Source organism: Hyla sarda, chromosome 13, assembly GCF_029499605.1.
Source record: "Hyla sarda isolate aHylSar1 chromosome 13, aHylSar1.hap1, whole genome shotgun sequence".
In the NCBI taxonomy this organism is placed as follows: Eukaryota; Metazoa; Chordata; class Amphibia; order Anura; family Hylidae; genus Hyla; species Hyla sarda.
Window position 1 is genome coordinate 36414593 of NC_079201.1, and position 24655 is coordinate 36439247.

The 24655-nt window shown below is 41.9% G+C and overlaps 1 protein-coding gene across 2 annotated transcripts in view; it reads left to right on the forward strand.

Moving 5' to 3' along the window:
• NUP85 (nucleoporin 85) overlaps positions 1–24655 on the forward strand; it is an 87174-nt gene that overhangs the window by 37118 nt on the left and 25401 nt on the right. For both annotated transcript variants that reach the window (XM_056550041.1, XM_056550042.1), the window contains 2 exons: positions 877–1011; positions 9483–9596. In XM_056550041.1, coding sequence (XP_056406016.1) covers positions 877–1011; positions 9483–9596 — 249 coding nt within the window. The remainder of the gene's footprint in view (positions 1–876; positions 1012–9482; positions 9597–24655) is intronic.

Sequence of the window (24655 nt, forward strand, 5' to 3'; positions counted from 1 at the left end):
CCTAGGTTCAAATCCCACAAAGGACATCTTCAACAAGTTTGTATGTTCTCACCATGTGCGTGGGTTTCCTCCGGGTACTCTGGTTTCCTCCCTCACTCCAAAATCATACTGATAGGTGAAGTTAGATTGTGAGGCCTAGTGGGGACACGGACCAATTTGAGTGTACAGCGCTGCGGAATCTGTGTGCGCTATATAAATTGTTCTACCTCCTCTTCTTCATCTTTCTATTCCTCCACAGAGTAAGGGGAGTTCACATATTATAATTGCTTAGTAGGTTATTAATCATGATACATGGTTCTACAGGCTACATTCTACACCCATGGGATGTTGCTGTAGTTGGTAGATAGAAGAGTGCAATGACTAGATCATTTAGTACATGATGCTTTCAGTTCAAGCTGGGACTTGCTGCCGTAATATGGGTGCAAAAAATTAGCATGTATTTGGTTTTAGATGGAAGGAAGGTTTGGTGAATAAGGTGGTTGCCTTCTCCTAGGTTCTGTGGATGACATTCTCTGTTCCTCTGTGCCCATTGTCAAAGTTCAGAGTAGGAGCCAGTGAAAGGTGTCTAATTATTGGGTATATTGGTTATGGCAGGTGCTGCTGTGCAGACACTTTTCACTGCTTACCGACAGTGTGAACTTTGTGCTGGATTGGACAGGTATCAGTGGCAACCAAGGAGATGGCCTGCAGCCCTCTCTGCCTCTAGATTTGTCATGCTTACACTGTAATTCTCTACTTGACAGTGCGTTATGGATTTGAATGTATGAAGTTGACAGCCCCCTGTATTTTGTTTAGTCTTTCTATTGGTTTATAGATATTGAAGACTTTTTCTGTAACTGATGTTTTTAACTCTTTTGGTTTGTACCTTCACTGCAGATCACAGGGTATGTCCTACAGGCTCGTATGGATGAAGCCCGGCAGCTGTTGGCTAAAGAAGCAGCTGTTTCCCCAAGCAACAGAAGCATGTGCAGAGTCCTAGATGATCTCCTCAAGAAAATGCCAAGGTTTAATGTATGTAATCATGCTCAACTGGTAAATGGCATGTTTACAAATGTCTGTTGATTGTTAGGAACATTAGTAAAATGCCAATCTCTGATGTGCCATATTGGGAAGGACTAGTACCATCGGTATAGGCTATTGACGCTAAGAAGAGAAAAAATGGACTCCACCCCTCCCAGCAGGCTAATACCCACCCACAGGCACTAGGCTTATACATTTATCTTTGTGTCAGTAGGAGGCAGATATAGGTCTGTTTTCTACTTAACAAAAACAAGGTTCAGTCCTCAAGTTCTATCTAGCTGGGATATTGGTGGGAGAAGAAAGGGGGATAGCGTACAGAGTAAGAGTTAGTAGAGTTGTAGTTTGAAAAGAAAATGAAAAGAAAAAAGGTTATTGGACCATTCAGTTATGAAAATATTGATTTATTTAGACTATGCACAAAAAGATACTGACGATAAGTGAGGTGTGACACACAGCCCTTGTGTCCACCTCTCCAGCAGAATCAATACTATACAATATCAATGAAATAAAATCTCAATAAATAAATGAATGTTACATGGCATAAAATCAATTAAACACTGTAATTCCCCGTTAAGAATGGAAGCTCAAAATACAGCCTTGTGCAATATAGAAAACGTATTGTCTATATTAGTTATCTAAAAGATAGAATACAGGACCATCTGCAATAACCAATTTCAGTTATCATATGTTACATACAAAAATCACAGTGATATAGTCCTGTAGGAATACATACTTCGGTCTCCTGTCTGTCCAAGTCTACCATCCTTCAGCTGGCCAATGCCACCTCTTTGGCAGATTCTGCAGACAGGTCACATAGTTCATAAGGTTGAAAAAATACCAAAAGTCCATCAAGTTCAACTTGTATTTCAATCATGTCCCTACTGTGTTAATCCAGAGGAAAGAAAAAATCCCTAATGAGAATAAATCCACGCATCACCATTCTGTCCCTTTAAATCAAGTATCCATAACCTGTAATGTCATTATTTTCCAGAAAAATGTCCCGACCCTTTTTAAACTGTTATAGAGTTCACCATGACCACTACCTCTGGCATAAAGTTCGTCTCCCTGCTCTCACAGTAAAGACCCCACATCTGTGTTCATGTAGAAACCTCCTTTCCGCTAGACTTAGAGAATGCACCCTTATTATAAATACAGTCCTTATTATAAATAGATCATGGAAGAGATCTCTGTACTGATATATTTATACATAGTTATTAGGTCTTTTTTCTAAACTAAGTAACCTTTTTTGTACTGTTGTCCTCCCCTTTCCCTTATTACTCTGGTTCCCCGTCTTTGATCACTCTTAAAGGACAACTGTAGCGTTTTTACACTTATCCCCTATCCCAGTGGTCAGACCCCCCACGATCTCCTGACCGGGGCCCCCGCATTAGTGCTCATACAGTTCTGTGGGGGAGGCGGGGAGGCAGGAAAGCGGCCTCCCCACCTCTCCCATTGAACTACATGGAGGAGGCGTGTCGGCCGCGGCAGAGCCGTGCCCCATGCAGGAGATCGCGGGGGCCCCAGCATTCGGATCCCCCGTGATCAAACACTTATCCCCTATCCTGCAGATAGGGGATAATTTGTTTTCGGCCGCAGATGGCCTTTAAGCTTCATTATATTTTTCTTGTACACTGGGGCCCAGTACTGTACACAGTGTTCCATGTGTGATCTTACAATGATTTGTACAGTGGGGGTTATTTCCTTATCATGTGCATTTATTCCCCTTTTGATGTGCCCCATGATTTTATTTGCATTGGCAGCAGCTGCCTGAAACTGGTTGCCACAGTTAAATTTACTGTTAACTAGAACTTTCCATGTTCTTTTCCTTGTCAGTACTCCTAAGTGTTTTTTTTCACACTAGCTGAGTTACCAGGTGTTGCCCAGTTTTTCCTACTTTAATCCTTGAGGGGGAGAGAAAGCAACAAATAAGGAATCTTTTGTCTGCATATCCCATCCGCAGGTGGGGCTTAGTTGGGTTGAAGAGATTGTAAGCGGGAAATAGGGGGCATGGTTTTGTGGGAGTGGGCGTGACTTGAAAGCCAGATCAATGCACAAAAGGGTAAAAAAATGGGGTGTGGCTTAAATGGTGGGAGGGACTTAATGAATTGTGGTTGTGGCTTTGCGAGATAGGCATGCAGGCACGGTGTGGCTTGCACTCACCAGGAGATATGAAGTGTGTGTCGAGTAAGGTACTGGAAGCCTCATATACTTGCATGGCACTTGAAACATATATACCATATATACCATTATAGACCAATATACGGAGGGTTAATCCAGACAATTCACCATAAGACCACCGCAGTGGTCCACTAATACCCAAATTTCCCATATATTTGAAAAGTATATATTTATTATTTCCACACAACAAAAAGGATTAAAAAGTCAGCGCGTCTCTCTTCCCATGTAGTATACTATCATTTAGTACTACTCGGACTCAATTGTAAAGCACTAATTCTGTCAAGCACCTGCAGTGTGCTTGCAGATAGAGAAGGAAAGTGCTGTTTTAAAACCAACTCGCGGCCCCCCTCGACATGTTTCGCCGTTATACACGGCTTTGTCAAGAGGTTACTGGGCACCTGAAACATAAACCCCATCCATCACATTAGGGGGTAGGTTAGGGTTAATTTAACTAGCCTATATATTTTTTTGACATATTTGTAAAATACATTTCCCTTAGACTTGCATGGGACTTTAAACAAAAACTCTGATCCTCGCAAATGGGGGTAGGCTAGGGTTAAAAGGTTATTCCGGCAAAAACATCTTATCCCCTATATCCAAAGGATAGGGGATAAGATGTCTGATCGCGGGAGGCCCGCCACTGGGACCCCCCATGATCTCCCTGCAGCACCCGTATTCTATGCGGGGCTGCGTCTCAAGTTTCGGAAACCAAAATGCCCCGCGCCCCCTTGTGACATCATGCCATGCCCCCTCCATTCATGTCTATGGGAGGGGGTGTAAAGGCCCGCATGCCCTCTCCTATAGACATGAATGGAGGTGGTGTGGCATGCCGTCACAAGGGGGCCAGGCGTTAAGTCACGTCTCCAGTCCCGGAAGCCTGGAGGTTTCCGAAACTGGAGACGCAGCCCCGCATAGAATGCTGTAGGCAGGTCCCAGCGGCGAGCCCCGCCCCCACGATCAGACACCTTATCCCCTATCCTTTGGATAGGGGGATAAGATTTTTTTGCCCGGAATACCCCTTTAAAGTAACTACCCTATATTTTTAGTGGACATATACGTAACATGTAGCCAAGTATTATCGAAATATCTCCAGCCATTTGGACATTATGCAGTAACATATTTCCCATAGACTTGTATGGTACTTTAAACAAAACCTCTTTCAAATTGGGGTGGGAAAGGGTTAATTTACCTAGCCTATATTTTTAGTTGACATATGTTAGTAACGTGTGCAATTATTTTTAGCCATTTGGAAGTAATGCTGGAACATACATACATACATACATACATACATACATACATATTGGCCCATATTTTTCAATCAGCCTGAAACCCCAATTGTCTGTCTGTCTTTTTTTTTCACAGCTCAACTGTCATTTTACAAGAACTCATTGAGATATAAAAGTTGAGCTGTGATTGGTTGATGTAGGAAAAAACAATTAGAGTATAAGGCTGATTGATAAATCAAGGCCATTGATATATATAATCTTTTTTTCTTCCTAGCATGTATTTTTCCTCCCTATGTGCATAACCATACTATTTATCTGTGTTTAAAACTCATCTGTCACTTATCAGTCAAAGCCTCCCTCTTATCCAGATCCATTTGTAACAGTGCACTGCCCTTTATTGTGTTAACCACTTTACAGAGCTTGGTATCATCTGCAAAGATTGCACTTTACTATATAATCTCTCTAAAAGGTCATTAATAAATATATTAAATAGTATAGGATCCAAAACTTACCCCACTTGTAACAGTCGCCCACTGTGTTACCTATCACTGAGCCATTTACTTACCCACTTAAGCACATTTTCCCACAGTCCAAATATTCTCATTTTATGTTGCAACCTTTTATGTGGCACAGTATCAAATGCTTTGGAAAAATAAAGGTATAAGACATTCAGCAATTTACCCTGGTTTAGTCTTTAGCTCGCTTCCTCATAAAAGCTCATCAGTTTAGTTTAGTTTAACTCATGCTGATATGAAGTCCTACATTTATTTTCATTGAGATGCAAAAAAGCAAAAAATTTACCCTCAAACAATAAACTAACACGTCTATGATTTTTTGGGTAACTTTTTTGCCCCTTTTGGAATATTAGCCTAATATTTACAATTTGCCAGTCTTAGGGGAGACCCTGACCCTGTCACTATAGACATTAAGATCCTGTGACTATAGAGTCCTTAAATATTCGATATAGGGCTCTATAGAATGCTGGGGTGAATGCCACCTGGACCTAGTGATTTGTCTTTTTGATTTATTTTTTTGTGCGGCACTGTACTTCTTCCTGTGATATGTACTGGGAAGTTAAAGGGGTACTCCGCCCCTAGACATCTTATCCCCTATCCAAATGATAGGGGATAAGGTGTCAGATCGCCGGGGTCCCGCTGCTGGGAACCCCCCAGGATCGCCGCTGCTGCACCGCGCTATCATTACTGCACAGAGAGAGTTCGCTGTGCGCGTAATGACGGGCCATACAGGGGCTGGAGCATCGTGACGCCACGGCTCTGCCCCTCGTGATGCCATGGCCCGCCCCCTCAATACAAGTCTATGGGAGGGAGCGTGGTGGGCGTCACGCCCCTGCCATAGACTTGCATTGACGGAGCGGGCCATGATGTCACAAGGGGCGGAGCCATGACGTCACGCTGCTCCGTCCCCTGTATCGCCCGTCATTACGCACAGCAGCGGGACCCCGGTGATCTGACATCTTATGCCCTATCCTAGGAGTACCCCTTTAAACTTATCCTGCTGTGTTTTTTCTGGCATTTCATTTTCCTCTAAATACAGTGTAAAATGTTCGCTTTTTTTTCTCATCCCTGTATAATTTCTTCCTTATTACTTTTTGTGCATTGAAGCCTTCTCTAGACCAGCGTAGCCTAGTATCTTGGTTCTGCTCCTCAGGATTCCGACAGAAGTTTAGCTTTCAATGTAGCCAACAAATCCCTTTTTTGCAGATTCGCACTTAAAACGGTCAGTCACCGGTTCCAGTCATTTTGTAAAGAAGCTTGATGAGATTATTTCCAATGCCACAGGTGAACTGCTCTTATCGTCCCCAGAGGTGCAGAAAATGCCAATATGCTGTCATAAGGCTACTTTCTTTCGACCTCTCCCGCCAGTCCTCTTTGATCTTCAGCCTCCCAGGGCAAGTCTTTTCTGCTGCCTCTCTATTTTTGGACGTTTGACTTGCCCTTGTCCGGATGCCTGGGCAAAGGAATGTCATTTCATGGGGCTACAAAACTAAAATTCTTCGCTGTCTTTTCCTGTCTTGCGCCCTCCCTACTCGTGTCCTTTTGCAGTTCTTCATTCTCTGCTTTCTATTAAAGTCATTCTTCCTATCCTTCACCCAGAAACTTCTGGGATTTTTATCCCAACTTGTTTGTGGTCTCCAAGAGGGATAGCTCTGTCCTTCCGATCTTGGACCTGAAGCTCCTGAACAAGCATTTCAAGATCTTTTACTTCTGCATGCAGTCTCTTCGGTCAGTCATAGCACCCATGCAGGAGGCAGAGTTTCTGTTGTCCATTGACAGCTTACCCTCACATTCTCCCACCAGTGATTTCTCCTCTTCTTGGTGGGCTCATCTGTCTACCAATTCATGGCCTTCCTGTTCGGTAACGGTCCCCTTGGCCTTCACAAAGGTCATGGTAGCCGCCATGGTGCTTCTTTTAGACTTAGGGAGGGTCCTGGTCACGCCCTACCTAGACTATATTCTGCTGATGGCCCCCCTCATGGTCCCAGAACTTAGAGAGTCTCTGGATAACCATGGAGACTGTTTGTTTCTTTTTGGTTGGATCATCAACCATTCCAAATCCTACGCCGTTCCTCTTACAGCATCCTCTTTCTCATGATGCTGTTTGACACCTCAGTAGAGTGGACTTGTCTTCCAGAGGACAAGCTGATGTGTCTTATTATTTTTTTTGTCCAGGATTAGGGTTCTTTAATGTCCCTCTTCCCTTCTGCCGGCAGGTGCTGGCAGAATGGTAACCAATGCAGCTGTTCCTGCTCTTCCATCGGCATAGGTATTTTCTTTCCTGGAATCAGCCAATCTTCATTCCGCCTCAAGTTTGCTAGGACCTACAGTGGTGGCATCAGTCCCTTCTACCCTCCCTGGACTGCTCCTTACTTCCGAATCACTGGCAGGTAGTGACAACAGACACTAGTCTCCTTGGGTGGTGAGGAGGCTGGCAGGTTGAGACAACTCAGGGGCTTGTTCTAATAAAGACTCTAATCTCTCGGTCAATTGTCTTGGAACTCCATGAAATCTGTCTCTTTCCATTGTTGCCAGGACTTCCTCAGGCTTTCCAATTCACATTCAGATTGGCAAAGCCTACATAATAGCTGCCATGGCAAAGTGGCTTTCATCCTCACCTGGGCAGAACTTAACATTTTGGCTTTGTCAGCAATGCCGCAGGTGGTGCAGCTCAAATGTGAATCTGATGGCAGCTCTCCTTAATAATCGGGTGCTGCAGTTTTTGTCTCCCGGACAAAGGATCCACAGGCTCTAGCCACTGATGCTTTTGCGATACCATGGCAGCAATTGTACCTATTGCCACCCCTTACTTTTCTTTCCACTCGTCTTAAAGGTCAAAGCAGAAGACCTCCTGGTGATCTTGGTGGCGCAGGCGCACCTTGTAGGTAGGTCTGGTCAGTTTCTCAGTTGACATACTGTGGCAGCTTCTAGATCTCTTCTCATCTCTCTTTTCTTCAACTCTTCTTGAATGCATGGTTGGTTTTCAACTCGCTGAAGGGTCAAGACTCTAACCTTTCCAATTTTTCTCCCATGTCAAGAGAGTTTCTCCTTAAAGTCCCCCAACCCCTTAATGGGACTTGAACATTGTCTGTGATGCTCTTCAGGGTTTTCCTTTCCAGCCTTTTCGGGAGGTCCCCTTGCTCCTTCTCTCATAGAAGAGTGCCTTCTTGGTCACTGTTATTTCCATTAAAAGTAGAAAAGCAAGTGCACTCTTTGTTTGTGCTGTGCGGTGTCCGTCGCTGCCGTGGCGCCGTGTCTGCGGGGGGGTGCGGCCCATAGACTGGTTTGAGTGGCATTGGGGCCGCTCTGCCGGTGGGTCGTTCCCCCCTGTGGGCATTGGTGTCGCGGCGGTGGTGGTCGCCGCTCGGTGCTGCGCCATTTTATGCTAGGGACGTTAGGGACCCACTCTAAATAGGTGGCCTTGACGTGGCGAGTGGGCTTGTACTTTTTGATCAAAAATGTATACTAACAACCTGTTAGTTTTTGATATTATGCTGAGAAGCAATCAGATCATTATACAAGATTGTAGATGTGCACCATGTCTGTTTTTCTACCCGAATTCGCACTCTTTGTTATACTTGAAGAAAGTTTAATTCATATATTTACTAGAAAAACTAAATATCTATGCAGCTTAGTATGGTTGATTACATCTGGCTCCTAATTTATATTCTTTTAATTTGAGGGATTCAATCCATTAGTTTTTAGTACAGTGGTTGTATGAAGACAAATTACCATCCCAAGACCTTTCTCAACTGGTATGGTCTGACAATATAAAGAGCAAGTGATAATGTGTAATGAATTAATCCCAAAGTCCAGTTGATCCATCCATCTTGCTTATGCCCCATTGGCTGGTTTTGTAACTGGCAGCCCTTTCTTGCCACCCCTCTCCCCTTTCCTTGCTGTTATTTAGGACAAAGTGGTTCTCTGCCCAGTTCCTCCCTCCTTGACTAAGGTGAGGTCTGCCTACCACCTTAATGAAGACTTTCCTTCACCGCCTGGATGTGTTGTGAGCCATCTGCATTTCTCTCTATAACGGATTACTTTTTTAGCTTGTATGCTCTTTGTCATCCCAGAGGGTCACTGTTAGGGGCTTCCGGGTTCCAATGTGACTATTGCCCGATGGAGGCAAACCGCAGCAAGGGCAGAGCTCCCGCTTTCCAGGTCATGGCTCATTCCACCCATGCAGTGGCAGCTTTTTGGGGCTTTTCAGGTCTGCAAGGCTGCAACATGGTTTTCCTTGCCTACCTTTTACTCATTTACCTGTGTCCGCACCTTTGCATTGGCTGGTATGGATGCAAAGACTTGCAGGCGGAGGTAGCTCATTTCTCTGCTTAATCCTGTTTTCTGTTCTGCCCATCTTTCTGGCCATAGAACTCCATATATACATTATTATGGTCCTCTGCAATTTAGACCTTTTTGTGCTTAATTGTTTTCTTTTGCATCCTTGAAAGTTGGCAATATCTTAATTTTAATTATCCTTATAAGATCGACTAACTATTTTGGGTGTCTCATGTGTCTTTTTCATGTTTTTTTCCTTTTAAAGTCTCAGACATTGACAGAGTTTGAATTAAAGTGGCAGCACTGGCGGGAGGAATGTGAACGTCATCTGCAGTGTGAAACCTTCTCGTCCAGTCCTCACATGCAAACCATTTGCAAGGTATGTACCCCCTACTTTCATACATGTTTATAAGTCAGTGCTTTTATGTAGTTAGTCTTTGCTAGTCCCTGCACAGGCTTCAGTTGGCGCCCTGGTCTGTCTTGACAAGTGAACTAGTGGCCTCAGCGGTTACATTTCGTACTTCTGGCATCATGACTCCTATCACTTGTGATGCCCATAGTACAGAAAATGACATCTGAGGCAACTGAGATGCTTGTCAAGAGAGACTGGGCTTGTCGAGTGACTGGGGTGCCGACCGGCTCATGTACAGCGGATTATGACTACATTGGACAGGTGAGTAACCACTGCTTTGTTCTTTTACAGCAATTTGGGCTCTTTTTAAAATGAAAAACTGCTAAATGTAGATAACTCCATTTAATGTACATCATCTAGTTTACTCAACAAAAATCACTTTAAGGTATCTCTAGAAAAGTATGTCCTTTATGTTAACTAAGCAAGGAAACTATGTGGCTGCAGCCATAGCACTTTGTAGCCTCTCTCCTTTCTCTTCAAGATATGAGGATCTTTAAAGGGAAAGTGTCTTCAGAAAATGACCTGTTGTTTAAACCACAAATCCATTAACCACATTCACACAGACTAGCCAGCTCTCACCTCTCTATCATGACAGTTTTTCCAACATGGATAGCCCAGAGCAGGTCACAGGATTACCAGCAAAAGAAGCACGAATTTCCAGCTGAAGTGGCAGTAAAACTTTTTAACTTTTATTGTAGGCATAAAATCAGTATATCCAACAGTTAGAGGTCTCATACACTCTTCTGACGCATTTCGGTGACGTGGACCTTTAGTCATAGATATGTTGACTTAAAATCTGAGAACACATCACATGACTCAACGTCACCTGACCAGATGAGCTAGAAAAACACACCAGCGTATAAAGCCATAGTAGACTACAGAACATCATAATAGCTTTCAATACAAATTATAAAACATATATATATATATATATATATATATATATATATACACACAAACATACCATACTTAGAATTTATAGTAGCACAAAGTTAGAGAAATGATGTATTATATAGAAATGTAAGTAGATATTATTTTACAATACATTTGTTTATACGAAGTATAGAAAATGGAAACATACTAACAGTGAGTTACTTGGAACTAACTAGTATCTAACTATGAATTGATAGAAGGTAGACATATTGTTACAAAGTTAGATAAATTTAAAAGTGGTAGCGGCTAATAGATCACTTCCATATGCAAAAAAAATATATAAAAGAAACAAAATCCAGGAACTTAAACTTTGAGTGGCCATACACCGACCGCTCACTGAATTCACAAGACGTATCTCTGAATTGGGAACTTCTATATCTGCTGGGCTCTCCTCTGGTGAATCATTCTCACCCAAAATAGAACATTACTGAAAAAAGAAAAATGGAGGCAAGGACACACCTTCCCACACAGCAGCTGAATAATCGCATCTGTCAGTAAGTTATGGGAATTATTCCTTTCTCTTCTTGTTTCTCTTGTTTTGCTCGGTCTTTTATTGTTTGAAAAAGTGATCATGAAGGCTTCGCTTGTTAGATATAGATCACATTTATTGCACATAACAAAAGGGAAAATATAAAATACATATAAAAAGTTCTGACGCGTTGCGGAGTTACCTCCTTCCTCAGGGAATGACATACACCAAACAATGCTCCTACTTGAACTCCAGTTCACCTCTGTTACCGGAAAGGGAAAAACACATCTCTAAAATACTATATACGATGTTAAAGGGGTATTCCAGGCCCAAACTTTTTTTCATATATCAACTGGCTCCGGAAAGTTAAACAGATTTGTAAATTACTTCTATTAAAAAAAATGTATCCTTCCAATAGTTATTAGCTTCTGAAGTTGAGTTGTTGTTTTCTGTCTAACTGCTCTCTGATGACTCGCGTCCCGGGTCAGTTCCTATGGGGATATTCTCCCATCATGCACAGCTCCCGGGACGTAACATCATCATTGTGCAGTTAGACAGAAAACTTCAGAAGCTAATAACTATTGGAAGGATTAAGATACTTACAAATCTGTTTAACTTTCCGGAGCCAGTTGATGTATATAAAAAAAGGTTTTGCCTGGAATATTAAAATTATAAATAGCTCACACTCGTTCTAACATTTCATTAACACCTTTTGGAGATAAAGTATCCAGTTTAAGGGTACGTTCAGACGAGTGCAAATCCGCCGCTGAAGGACCTCTGTATGGTGCCTTTACATGTGCCTGCTCGGAGTGGCAATACGCCGCTACGTGCAGAAACACTGAAGCGATGTGCGTGTCGCCGCGCATGCTTGGTGTACTCGCACACATCACGGCCGCTCCCCCTGCTCAGTGAGCTAGGCCAAGAGCTGCGGCGATGTGCAAGTATACTGCACATGCACGGCGACTCGCGCATCGCAGTGTGTCTGCTCTTATCGGCGTATTGCCACTCCGAGCAGGCACATGTAAAGGCAGCATACAGCGGTCTTTCAGCGGTTGATCCTCAGCGAAATACGCGTGGAAAGTCTGCTCGTCTGAATGTACCCTTAAAATAAAAAGCTCTCTTTTGCACAATGTAGCAAATAGGGATCGACCGATATAGTTTTTTTAAGGGCCGATACCGATAATCGGTGGAGGTTAGGGCCGATAGCCGATAACTTATACCGGAATATCGGTATGAGTTATCGGCTATTTATCCCCCCTCGACACCGCTGCAGAGCATTGATTTAAAGCGGGCGCGGTGCGGTCGGGGGGTTACGGTCGCGGGGCGGTGCGGGGGGCGGGGCATTATCGGCAAGGTAATTGCCAATACCGATAATGCCCAAAATCATGATTATCGGCCGATAATATCGGCCATACCGATAATCGGTCGATCCCTAGTAGCAAAGCTCCTCAGACTTTTTTTTTCTATTTGTTCTATCGAAATGACTTAGTAACTCAGGGTCCGCATTATGGGCTACAGCAAAATGTCGGGACACACTATGTTTAGGATAGCAATGCCTAATATTGAATCTGTGGGATGTGATTCTTTTTTGCAGGGACTGAGACTTCCTCCCTACATACTGAACAGGGACATTATAAAACATAATTGAATATTCAGAACTAAAATCTAAATGCAATTTTATCTCTCTAACTTCACCTGTGGATTTACTAGTCAATGATTTTACACCATGCTTTATATTTTTACAAATCCATATAATAGAGAAGAAAGTACAGGCAACTCACCACGTTGTAGTAACTTCGTGTTTATTACTGGGACATGCAGGTAAAGCGGCTCCACGCCACACCGGGATGCCGAACACTAGTGCGTTAACCGATGACAGCTGTTTCTTTCCGTTCAGGAACTTCAACAGATGGTCTCCATTCACCTGTGCACGTGACTATATATATCTCCTCCTTCATTTGTGACGTCGTGCCAAGGTGAGCGAAGTTTCAATCTTACAAATAGATTTACCAATATTAAATTTATAGAAAAATTACTTATTAAACATTTCATTATTGTATGTAAGTGAAAATAGCATATCTGCTGTGGTAAAAAACTGTTTAAAACAAGACTACTAAAAACAGAACTATTTGTAGCTAAACCGATGTTTAGGTTTTGGACAATAAACAGCCTAAAATCATATAAAGCCTGTGATAGAGTGCCACGAGGTCTGAGAGGGTACAAGGAAGCCTCACAATTTACCGAAGACCAAAAATTTATGTCCGCATGGAAAGATATGCACAAACGATATAGCTTGGAAATGTTGCATTTAGTATTAGAGAAAAACATTGAAGAATATGAAAAAGTTTCAAAAGAACTAAGCCAAGCAAAAAGTGAGCTGCGTTTAAGACAACCAGAAGAAAACTACAATGAGTTCATGAAGAAAACCGAGAAAAAATTAATAACTCTACAAAAAACTATTAAAGAAATAAAAAGAGATAAATTCCTTAGAGATCGCATAGACTATGAGTCAGATAATGTATTTCTACACGGAAAAATAAATCCGAAAGGGAAAAAAACCTCATATCAAAAAAAGAAAAGACAGATAAATAAATAAAGATCAAGAAAAAAATAAAAAAAAACTCAGACTTTTGGACAACGGACGGAGACACCAGTTCATCAGAACAGAGTGTGAACAATAGCAACGATCTGTCAAAAAACGAGAAGGAAAAAAACAAGAAAACAGCAAGAAAAAAATCAGAAGAGGAGGAGAAAAGAAATCCCAAAAAACTAACAAAACGGAAGAGAGTAACCTGGCAGTCATAAAAAGAGAAGAAAAAGAAAAAAGAGAAGTTACATCAACTGTAACAATGGACAGAATAAATGAAGAAAGAAGATTAACACAAAAGGACATTGTTTCTATAAATAAAAATACACCAGCAGTAGTAAATCTGTCCAGTCTGGTACTTAAAGAGGACACTATAAAACTCCTCTCAAGAGGACTGAATTTTTGTCTAGTTCAAGACTTTAATATGGAAGATTTTGAAATAGATCTTTACAGAGCCATAAGAAAATTAAATTTAAAAAGGTTCTTTGCCAATAAAACAAATGCAGAGAAGGAAGATAGTCAAAAAGGAGATATCCCAGTAACAGTAGGACCTCTAGGTTTCAATATTCTTAGAGATTCAGTGGGTAGCGAAAGGGAGTGTCTGTTTGCATTAACAGAGTTGCTAGGGGAGAATACCGGGGAACCCGATGAAACACCCACAGAAGTCGAAGTACAAAATTTTAGAGGAGGGAATAGCTCCACGTTTTCTCCTCCCATACAACCAGGAGGAAACCTGGAGCTATTCCAACAAAAAGTACTCGACGATTTAAAAGCACAGATATATCCAAGAGATACAGCAAACTTAACAGTAGCAGAACAAAAAGCATTAACATGGTTAAAAAAACTAAAGGATAAAATAACGATAAAAAGAACAGATAAGGGTGAAAATACCGTAATCATGAACACAATAGATTACTTAAAGGAAGCACATCGCCAACTAGATGACATAAGGACATATGAGAAATTAAAAGCTAGTCCTACAAAAAAAACTTAAATCACAGCTACAAACTTTACTCAGAAAACAGGTAGAGAGAGGAATTCTGTCAGATAAAATGGCAGAGAAGCTATTTCCACTAAACCCCAAAAATGCTACATGGTACATCGTACCGAAAATACACAAGATTATGGTCTCCCCTCCAGGGAGACCTATAGTCTCTGGGGTAGGTTCACTGACAGAATCCCTCTCTGCATATACCGACTGGTTGTTACGGCCATTGCTGGCTGATGTGCCATCCCTAGTAAAAGACACGGATGATTTCCTTGGTGCACTCGACGGCATCTCCAGTATGGAAGGTTATCTCTTAGCGTCAATTGACGTGGAAAGTTTGTATACTCGAATACCACAGGGGCTGGCCGTCGATTGCATCAGAGAAATCCTAATACGGACAGGAAAATCCGAAGATTTTGTAAACTTTGTCTGCGAATCAATAGAGTTTATTTTGAAAAATAACGTCTTCCAATTTGGGGAACAATGGTACGCCCAAAGGGGTGGGACCGCAATGGGGACCCCGGTCTCATGCACACTAGCTAACCTGTACCTTCCGATTTTTGAGGAAAAATATGTCTTCACAGGTGATAATCCCTTCCTAGAGCATATTGGACACTATTCACGTTTTGTAGACGACGTGTTCATGCTCTGGAAGGGTTCTCCTAAAGACTTTGAGAGATTCGTTGAGTACCTCAACAATAACCAAATGAATATGGCTTTCACCTCAAAATATAGCAATACAGAACTAGAATTCCTGGACGTTCTTATAAAAAAACAAAATAACACACTCCCTACAATAGGTTACAGAAAAGAAACCGCAAGCAATACCTTACTACATTACAAAAGCTACCATCCTTCCCACACGAAAGAAGCAATACCATACGGACAATTACTCAGATTGAGACGAATAAATAGTACAGAAGAGTCATTTAATATGCAGGCTGATGAACTGATACAACGGTTAGAAGATAGGGGATATCCACCTCAAATACTAAAAAATACACTAGAAAGAGTAAAAAAAATTGACAGAAGTACACTATTAAAAAATAGGAGACACAGAAAACACACTAGAGTAAAAGATGAGGATATAAAGAAAGAGAGGTTTACATTTACATTTAAATATAGTCCTATGCATGAATTAATAAAAAGATCTATATACACTAATTGGCATTTAATAGAAAGAGATCAGATTCTTGGGAAGATAAAAAATAGAAAAACCCATGATAGCGTTCAAGCGAACGAAAAACTTAAAAGATGAACTAGTAAAAAGTAAAATAATGGAAAAAAGAACAGAAGAAAACTGGCTAAATAAATCAATAATCAGAGGAAACAAAAAATGTGGAAACTGTAACTGGTGCGACCATTTTATAACTGGCAATAGTATAAACATAGGGGGCATTACTAGAGAAATAACAGATTTCATGTGTTGTAGATCCAAAAATGTGATATATGCAATCATATGTGAATGCATGAGATTTTACATAGGCAGTACAATCAGACCCATGAATATTAGATTCAGAGAACACATGCACTCAATAGTAACAAAAAAAAAGGATCACCGCGACTGATAGAACATGTGATCTCTGAACATGCAGGAAACATCAAAAATATAAAATGCTTAGGCATAGAAAAAGTTAAAATAAAACCAGATCAAGACAATGTGAAAAAATTAAGAGAAATAGAAGCCCGTTGGATATTGAGAACGGGAGCTCAAGACATGAGAGGGTTAAATGATAGAATAGATATGGGAGTCTTCCTCTAAACATCGGTTTAGCTACAAATAGTTCTGTTTTTAGTAGTCTTGTTTTAAACAGTTTTTTACCACAGCAGATATGCTATTTTCACTTATATACAATAATGAAATGTTTAATAAGTAATTTTTCTATAAATTTAATATTGGTAAATCTATTTGTAAGATTGAAACTCCGCTCACCTTGGCACGACGTCACAAATGGAGGAGATATATTGTCACATGCACAGGTGAATGGAGATGATCTGTTTGAAGTTCCTGAACGGAAAGAAACAGCTGTCATCGGTTAACGCACTAGTGTTCGGCATCCCGGTGTGGCGTGGAGCCGCTTTACCTGCATGTCCCAGTAATAAACACGAAGTTACTACAACGTAGTGAGTTGCCTGTACTTTCTTCTCTATTATATGGATTTGTATTCACCTCGTTACTACTATAGTACATGAGCACCACCACATGAAGATAGGCTGCTAGCTAGAGTGTGAACATAGACCATTCAAGGGAGAGCATAGAGGGAGAGCAGTGCCAGCACTTCACTTTCTGTTTTGAAGCTTTATATTTTTACACATCCCACATTTATTTACACATTTTTACTTTTATTCTTAACTTTATTTGATTTATTTATACATGGATAAGAAGGAGAAATCTGTTGGGCAATGGTTCTAGCTCTTCTGTAAATAAATCTTGGTTTACTACTATCTCCTAGTGCATCCTTCAAAAAAGGGGTCATTTTCTAAAATATTCTAACGTTTATAAAAAAAAAAAATCTTTTCAATTTGTTTAGCATTTTGAGAAAAACACGAGATAAAAGCTGTCCAATAATTTTCACTTTTTTGCACTTTATTATGGTTTCCTAATTTTTGATTTTCTATTTGTTCGTTTCTCTTTATATTATCCGCTTTTTGGCTCGCTCCTTTGATCACTTCCACTGGGTATTTATTTTCTTTAAATCTTTCTCCTATTATTTTTGCTTGTTTTTCATAATTCTTTTGTTCTGAACAGATTCTTCTTATTCTTGCCAGTTGTCTGAAGCTATTCACCTTCCAGGTTTTTAAGTGATCACTCGAAAAATGCAGATACAATTTGCATCCACAGATTTGAAATGTGTTTTTGTGTGAAATCTATTCTTAACATAAATCTCTAAATCTAAGAAAGTAATATTCTCTTTTTTTTATAGTTTTAGTGAATTGCATACCCCAATCATTAGCATTTAAAACCTTAAAAAAACTAATAAAAACATTCTTTACTCAACTGCAAAAAAAAATAAATCCACTTCAACCACCGGAAAAAAAATCCACTACAATCACCGGGAAGACCAATTATTGCAAGGGTGGATTCGTTGACAAGTCATCTAGGATAATTTATAGACCGCATACTTCAGCCGTATGTAACTTTGCTTCCCCCTCTACTTACGAGATTCGTATGATATGTGGTTGGTTACGCTAGATGTTTTCATTATATTTGAATATACCACAAGACAAGGGTGTGAGAGTTGTGGCAGATATTTTAAAGGAATATTTATTAATGCCTAATGTACAAAAAGCATTTTTATTAGTTTAGAATTTTTATTAACGGTTTTTTTTGTTTTTATGAGGAATATTTTAGACAGCATAAAGGAACAGCGATGGACCTGAAATGCGCACCAGTTTTTTACAAATTTGTACATGGACGCCTTTGAAAAACTTTTTATTGAAGATAGTAATTTTATATCATGTATAAAGTTCTTAGACTTCTTAGATTTAGAGATTTATGTTAAGAATAATACATTTCACACACAAACCCATTTCAAATGAGTGGATCAGCATCCGAGTGATCACTTAAAAAGCTGAAAGGTGAATATTCCCTTCTGACAGCTAGCAAGAATAAGAAGAAACTGTTCAGAACAAACGAATTATGAAACACAAGCAAAAATAATAGAAGAAAGATTTAAAGAAACTAAATACCCAGTGGAAGTAATCAAAGGAGCGAAACAAAAAGCGGATAATATTAAGAGAAACGAACAAATAGAAAATCTAAAATTAGGAAAGAAGCAGAAAATTCAAAAAAGTGAAAATCGTGACCGCTTTTATCTCATTTTTCTCAAAATGCTAAACAAATTGAAAAGATTTTTTATAAACATTGAAATATTTTAGAAAATGACCCCTTTTTGAAGGATGCACTAGAAGATAGTAGTAAACCAAGATTTATTTACAGAAGAGCTAGAACCATTGCCCAACAGATTTCTCCTTCTTATCCATGTATAAATAAATCAAATAAAGTGAAGAATAGTAAAAATCAAGAAAGGGGGGTTCATAAATGTGTAAATAAAAATGTGGGATGTGTAAAAATATAAAGCATGGTGTAAAATCAGTGACTAGTAAATCCACAGGTGAAGTTATAGAGATAAAATCTCATTTAGATTGTAGTACTGAATATGTAATTGTTTTAGAATGTCCCTGCAGAATTCAGTATGTGGGGAGGAAGTCTCAGAATTACATCCCACAAATTCAATATTAGGCATCGCTATCCTAAGCATAGCGTGTCCCGGCATTTTACAGTAGCCCATAATGCGGACCCTGAGTTACTAACAGTCATTCCGATAGAACAAATAGAAAAAAAGTCTGAGGAGGTTTGCTACATTGTGCAAGAGAGAGCTTTTATATATATATTTAAAAAAACTGTCTTTATTGTGATGTGCATAAGTAGACAGAGGCAATAAAAATAAACAACGTCAAAAGCAGGGGAAATACAATACACATAGACATGCGATAATTCTGAATGAGTTGTCTACATAGAATGAAAAGCACGGCAATAAAGAGGCACAAAAAATAAAAACACATAGAATCAACCAACCACTATCAGTGGGAACTATGACAAACAGAAGACAAGACAAACAAACAAGTAAGGACAAAAAGACAATCACTGAACAAATGCCCGGACAGCCCCGGAAATAGAAGAAGGGGGGGGGGAAGAAAAGAAAAAAAGGGTGGGGGAGAAGGAAGAAGACAACTAGCTTGAGAGAGATGGTAAGAAAAATGAAGGAAATAAAAGGGAGAGGGGAAAAGAAGGATAAAAGGAGGAGGAGAGGGGGGGGGGAAGAGGGAAAGGGAAGGTGTGCAGGCGAATATATATAGCCAGATACTGCCACCATATAGGCTGGCAGACCGTGCTGCAAAATAGGGGAATTACGAGGGTGTATTGGTCTCTAATAGCCAGAAAGCGGGAGGCTGTGAAGTTTGCCCGAGGAGAAGCGCACCACGCCGACCAGACTTTGTAGAACTTAGAGGGGTTCTTACGATGTTTATATACTACATACTCATAATTCACTGAGGCATTAACCAAAGCTTTCCAGCCTGATATACTCGGGGGTTCTCGGATCCATCCAACGCAGGGCTATGGCCCTGCGAGCGAAGAACAGCACTTCCCTGAGGAACGTCATTTCGAAAGGGGACCAGTGTTCTTTATCTAGAATTCCCAAAGGCAAGTCTTAAGGGAAAAGGGCACAGGACATTGATGCAAAGAACTAACAAATCGTACAACCTCATCCCAATAGGAGCTGAGAAAGCTGCAGGACCACATCATGTGCACAAAGTCCGCACTCTCCTCCCCACATCTATGACAGGAAGCATCAGGTCTCCTGCCCATCTTGACCAATCTAACCGGCGTGAGGTAGGATTGGTGAAATATGTACAATTGAATAAGGCGGTTATTGATAGAGGGGGAAACAGACAAATGAGAAGACATAGCTTCATCCCATTCCTCTCCCGTATGGAGGATTTCCATCTGGATTCCACCAAAAGGGGCTCTCTATCCATCTTGGCACCCAGCAGGGCAGTTACAAAGCAGAGATCAGACCTCTAGTACCCTGTGTTTTTAAAGACCCCAATAATCTGATACCGGGAAAAGGGGGCAGACGATATAGGGAACTGCATGGAGAACGCATGTCTGAGCTGAAGAAAACGATAAAAGGACTGACGAGGAACATTGTGAGCCTCTTGAAAGTGTTGGAAGTCTCTGAAATGTGCACCATCATGAACATCAGCTATAGAGTAGATCCCGCAAGATCTCCAAAACCGAGGATCCAGTAGATCCGAAAAATGCGGTAATAAGGGATCATGCCAAAGCTGTCTATCCAGTATAGTGCCCGAGAAGGCGAGGACTCGCTTAGAAGCCATCCAAACCTGCAGGGCCAATTTATGTAAGGGTAGCCATGAGCCCCCCAAGCCCGTCTTCCCCTCCAATACCGGCCATAAATGGTGGAGACGCAGAGTGTGGGCTAGATGATGTTCACTGTTCGGGAGCGGGTCCAAGGAGACCCAGTGTCGGAGATAACGCAGCTTATCTGCCAAGTAATATAGGTGCATGTCCGGTAGAGACATGCCACCCCTGTGCCTGGATCTCTGCAGTGTAGAAAGTTTAAGCTTGGACCTGTTACCCCCCCCCACACAAAGGGGGAGAAGAGGGCATGGAGTTGTGTAAAGAAGGACTTAGGCACCGGTGCGGAGGCATTCTCCAGCAAATAAAGGCATTTGGGGAGTACCACCATTTTAATTAAGTTGATACGGCCAGCAACCGAGAGCGGTAAGGCGGCCCACACTCTAAACTTCTCTCATACATAAGGAAGCAGAGGTAGTATATTGTTCAAGTGGTCATCACCAAACGTCCTATTTATAACAATGCCCAAGTATTTGAAGGTATAAACCACCTTCAGACCATGAATATGCTGTCCCCAGTCACCGTCCCGCAGTGGCATAAACACGATTTGCTCCAGTTAATTTTAAGGCCGGAGTATACACCAAAAGTGTCAATGACATTTATGCTAAGTGGGAGCGTGATGCTCAGGTGGGTCAGGAATAGAATCATATCATCGGTGTACAGGCCTATCCTATCCTCCCGATCACCAACCCGAATACCTGAAAAGCCAGGGTGTTGGCGAATTTGAAGAGCAAGTGGTTCAATAGCAATGGCGAACAATAGGGGGGAGAGAGGGCAACCCTGACGCGTTCCCCGGGTGAGTGGGAAATACGAGGAGAGAACTCCATTCACCGACATTCTAGCCCTCGGGGAACTATACAATATGGAGATCCACTTGACAAAGTTGGGTCCAAACCCGAACCTCTGTAGAACCCCAAGAAGGTAAGACCACTCAAGAGTCAAAGGCTTTAGCGGTGTCCAGGGAGGTCAGGGCCCAATCCTGGTCACCGGCGACCCCCAACTGTGTCAAGACCTGGACCCTGCGGATATTATCTGAGGTCGAGCAGCCTGGCATAAAGCCTGACTGATCCTTGTGTATGATTTCCAATATCACGGTTGAGCCTAAGGGCAAGCATTTTAGTGAGCACCTTATAATCTAGGTTTAAAAGAGATATAGGTCTATATGAGGTGCACTCAAGCGGGTCTTTATCTGACTTCAGTATAACCACATTGGAGGTATCATAAAAAGAGTCCGGTAAATGTCCGGCAGCAAACGCTGCATTATACATGGACATCAAACAGGGAGCCAGCTGCTCCCTATATTGCTGATACGCTTCAAGCGGGAGGCTGTCCGGACCTGGCGATTTTTTTCCTCTCGCCAGGGCTCCCAGAGCATCTTCAAGTTCCTCCATTGTGAAGTCAGATTCCAAAGAGGCCACACTCTCAGCAGAAAGCCTAGGAAAAGTAATTGAGTCTAGGTAAGCGGACAGCTCTTGGGCCGAGTAGGTAGCCATCGAAGTGTACAAGTCAGTGTAGAAAGAGACAAATCTGTCCGAGATCTGTGAATTAGGTGTGAGAATTGAACCATTCGGGCTCCGGATTTGCAAGACAGTCGGCGAAGCAGAGTTTTGATGTATGAGGTGGGCCAGTAGCTTGCTAGACTGGTTGCCCAGTTCGAATGCCACCTGTCGGTTAACCCCTTAACGACGCAGGACGTATATTTACGTCCTGCGCCGGCTCCCGCGATATGAAGCGGGATCGCGCCGCGATCCCGCATCATATCGCGTGGGTCCCGGCGCTAATCAACGGCCGGGACCCGCGGCTAATACCACACATCGCCGATCGCGGCGATGTGCGGTATTAACCCTTTCGAAGCGGCGGTCAAAGCTGACCGCCGCTTCTAAAGTGAAACTGAAAGTATCCCGGCTGCTCAGTCGGGCTGTTCGGGACCGCCGCGGTGAAATCGCGGCGTCCCGAACAGCTGATCGGACACCGGGAGGGCTCTTACCTGCCTCCTCGGTGTCCGATCGACGAATGACTGCTCCGTGCCTGAGATCCAGGCAGGAGCAGTCAAGCGTCGATAATGCTGATCACAGGCGTGTTAATATACGCCTGTGATCAGGATGAGAGATCAGTGTGTGCAGTGTTATAGGTCCCTATGGGACCTATAACACTGCAAAAAAAAAAAAGTAAAAAAAAAGTGTTAATAAAGGTCATTTAACCCCTTCCCTAATAAAAGTTTGAATCACCCCCCTTTTCCCATAAGAAAAATAACAGTGTAAAAAAAAAAAAAAATAAACATATGTGGTATCGCCGCGTGCGTAAATGTCCGAACTATAAAAATATATCATTAATTAAGCCGTACGGTCAATGGCGTACGCGCAAAAAAATTCAGAAAAAGCGTATTTTGGTAACTTTTTATAACATTAAAAAATGAATAAAAAGTGATTAAAAAGTCAGATCAAAACAAAAATCATACCAATAAAAACTTCAGATCACGTCGCAAAAAATGAGTCCTCATACTGCCCTGTACGTGGAAAAATAAAAAAGTTATAGGGGTCTGAAGATGACATTTTTAAACGTATAAATTTTCCTGCATGTAGTTATGATTTTTTCCAGAAGTGCGACAAAATCAAACCTATATAAGTAGGGTATCATTTTAACCGGATGGACCTACAGAATAATAAGGTGTAATTTTTACCGAAATATGCACTGCGTAGAAACGGAAGCCCCCAAAAGTTACAAAATGGCGTTTTTTTTTTCGATTTTGTCGCACAATTATTATTTTTTTTCCGTTTCGCCGTGCATTTTTGGGTAAAATGACTAATGTCACTGCAAAGTAGAATTGGCGACGCAAAAAATAAGCCATAATATGGATTTTTAGGTGGAAAATTGAAAGGGTTATGATTTTTTAAAGGTAAGGAGGAAAAAACGAAAGTGCAAAAACGGAAAAACCCTGAGTCCTTAAGAGGTTAAAGAACAGCTTACGGGCAGCCTTAGCCTGAAGGCAGTGGAGGTACTGACGGCCGGCTAAAAACCAGGCATCTTTGTTGGGCTCAGTGGGATCCTGCACATAACAGTTCTCCAGCTAAGAACACTGCGCCCCCAGTTGGTCGTCCTCCCTCACCGCCTCCCGTTTAATGAAGGAAATAGCTGACTGCAAGCAACGTCGTAAGAACGCCTTGGCTGTCTCCCAGACAACAAGGCGATCGCTAGAATCACCATGATCAGTCATGAACATCTGCAGTTGTATAGGAATGCCGTCATGAGGACCAAAGAGGGACAGCCAATAAGGGTTCATCCACCAGGTCCGAATCCCAGGGGGACCAGGAAGTGTCAAAGTAAGGAGAAGCTGGGAATGATCAGACACCCCCCGCGTCACATAAGCAATAGAGGACACTAAGGGGAGTAGAGAAACATCACACAGCATCATGTCAATGCGTGAAAGTGAGTTATAGCTAGCTGCTTGACAAGAGTACGTGCGAGCAGTTGGGTAGAGGTGTCTGTAGATGTCCCGCCACCCTAATTCCAGAATCAACGCCACTAGGGGTGAGGACGGGGGCAGTGCACCCAATCCCCTCCTGTCCAAAGCTGGGTCGAGAATATTATTAAAGTCTCCCATACAGAGGACCTTTGCCCCAGGAAAAAGATGCAGCGTATACAGCCGCTTGATGGGCCACATATAGATCCCCAGGGGGGACATAAACACAAAGTATGACATGAGGGACACAATCCATTAGGCAGGAAAGAAAAACAAACCTACCCTCTGGATCTACCTGTGAATGACGCACCTCCCACCTCAGCGACTTGTGTACTAGGATCGACACTCCCCTGGAATGGGAGGTGTGACATGAATGCATAGACCATTGCACCCAGGGGCGAGACAACCAACGGGTAGAGTCCGGCAACCAAGTGCATCTCGTGCAGGCAAACAAGCAAAGAGTTGTACTTAAGGATCGTGGCATATACAAGGGAGCGCTTACGTGGACATCCAAGGCCTCAGACATTCCATGAGAGGCACTTCATGGCGGCCATAAGGCCACAGTGGAGAGGAACTGGAGGGAGAGTAGAAAGCGTTAGTACGGTCAATGGAAAAGGAAGAGCAGAGAGGGAAAAGAAGGGGCAAAGA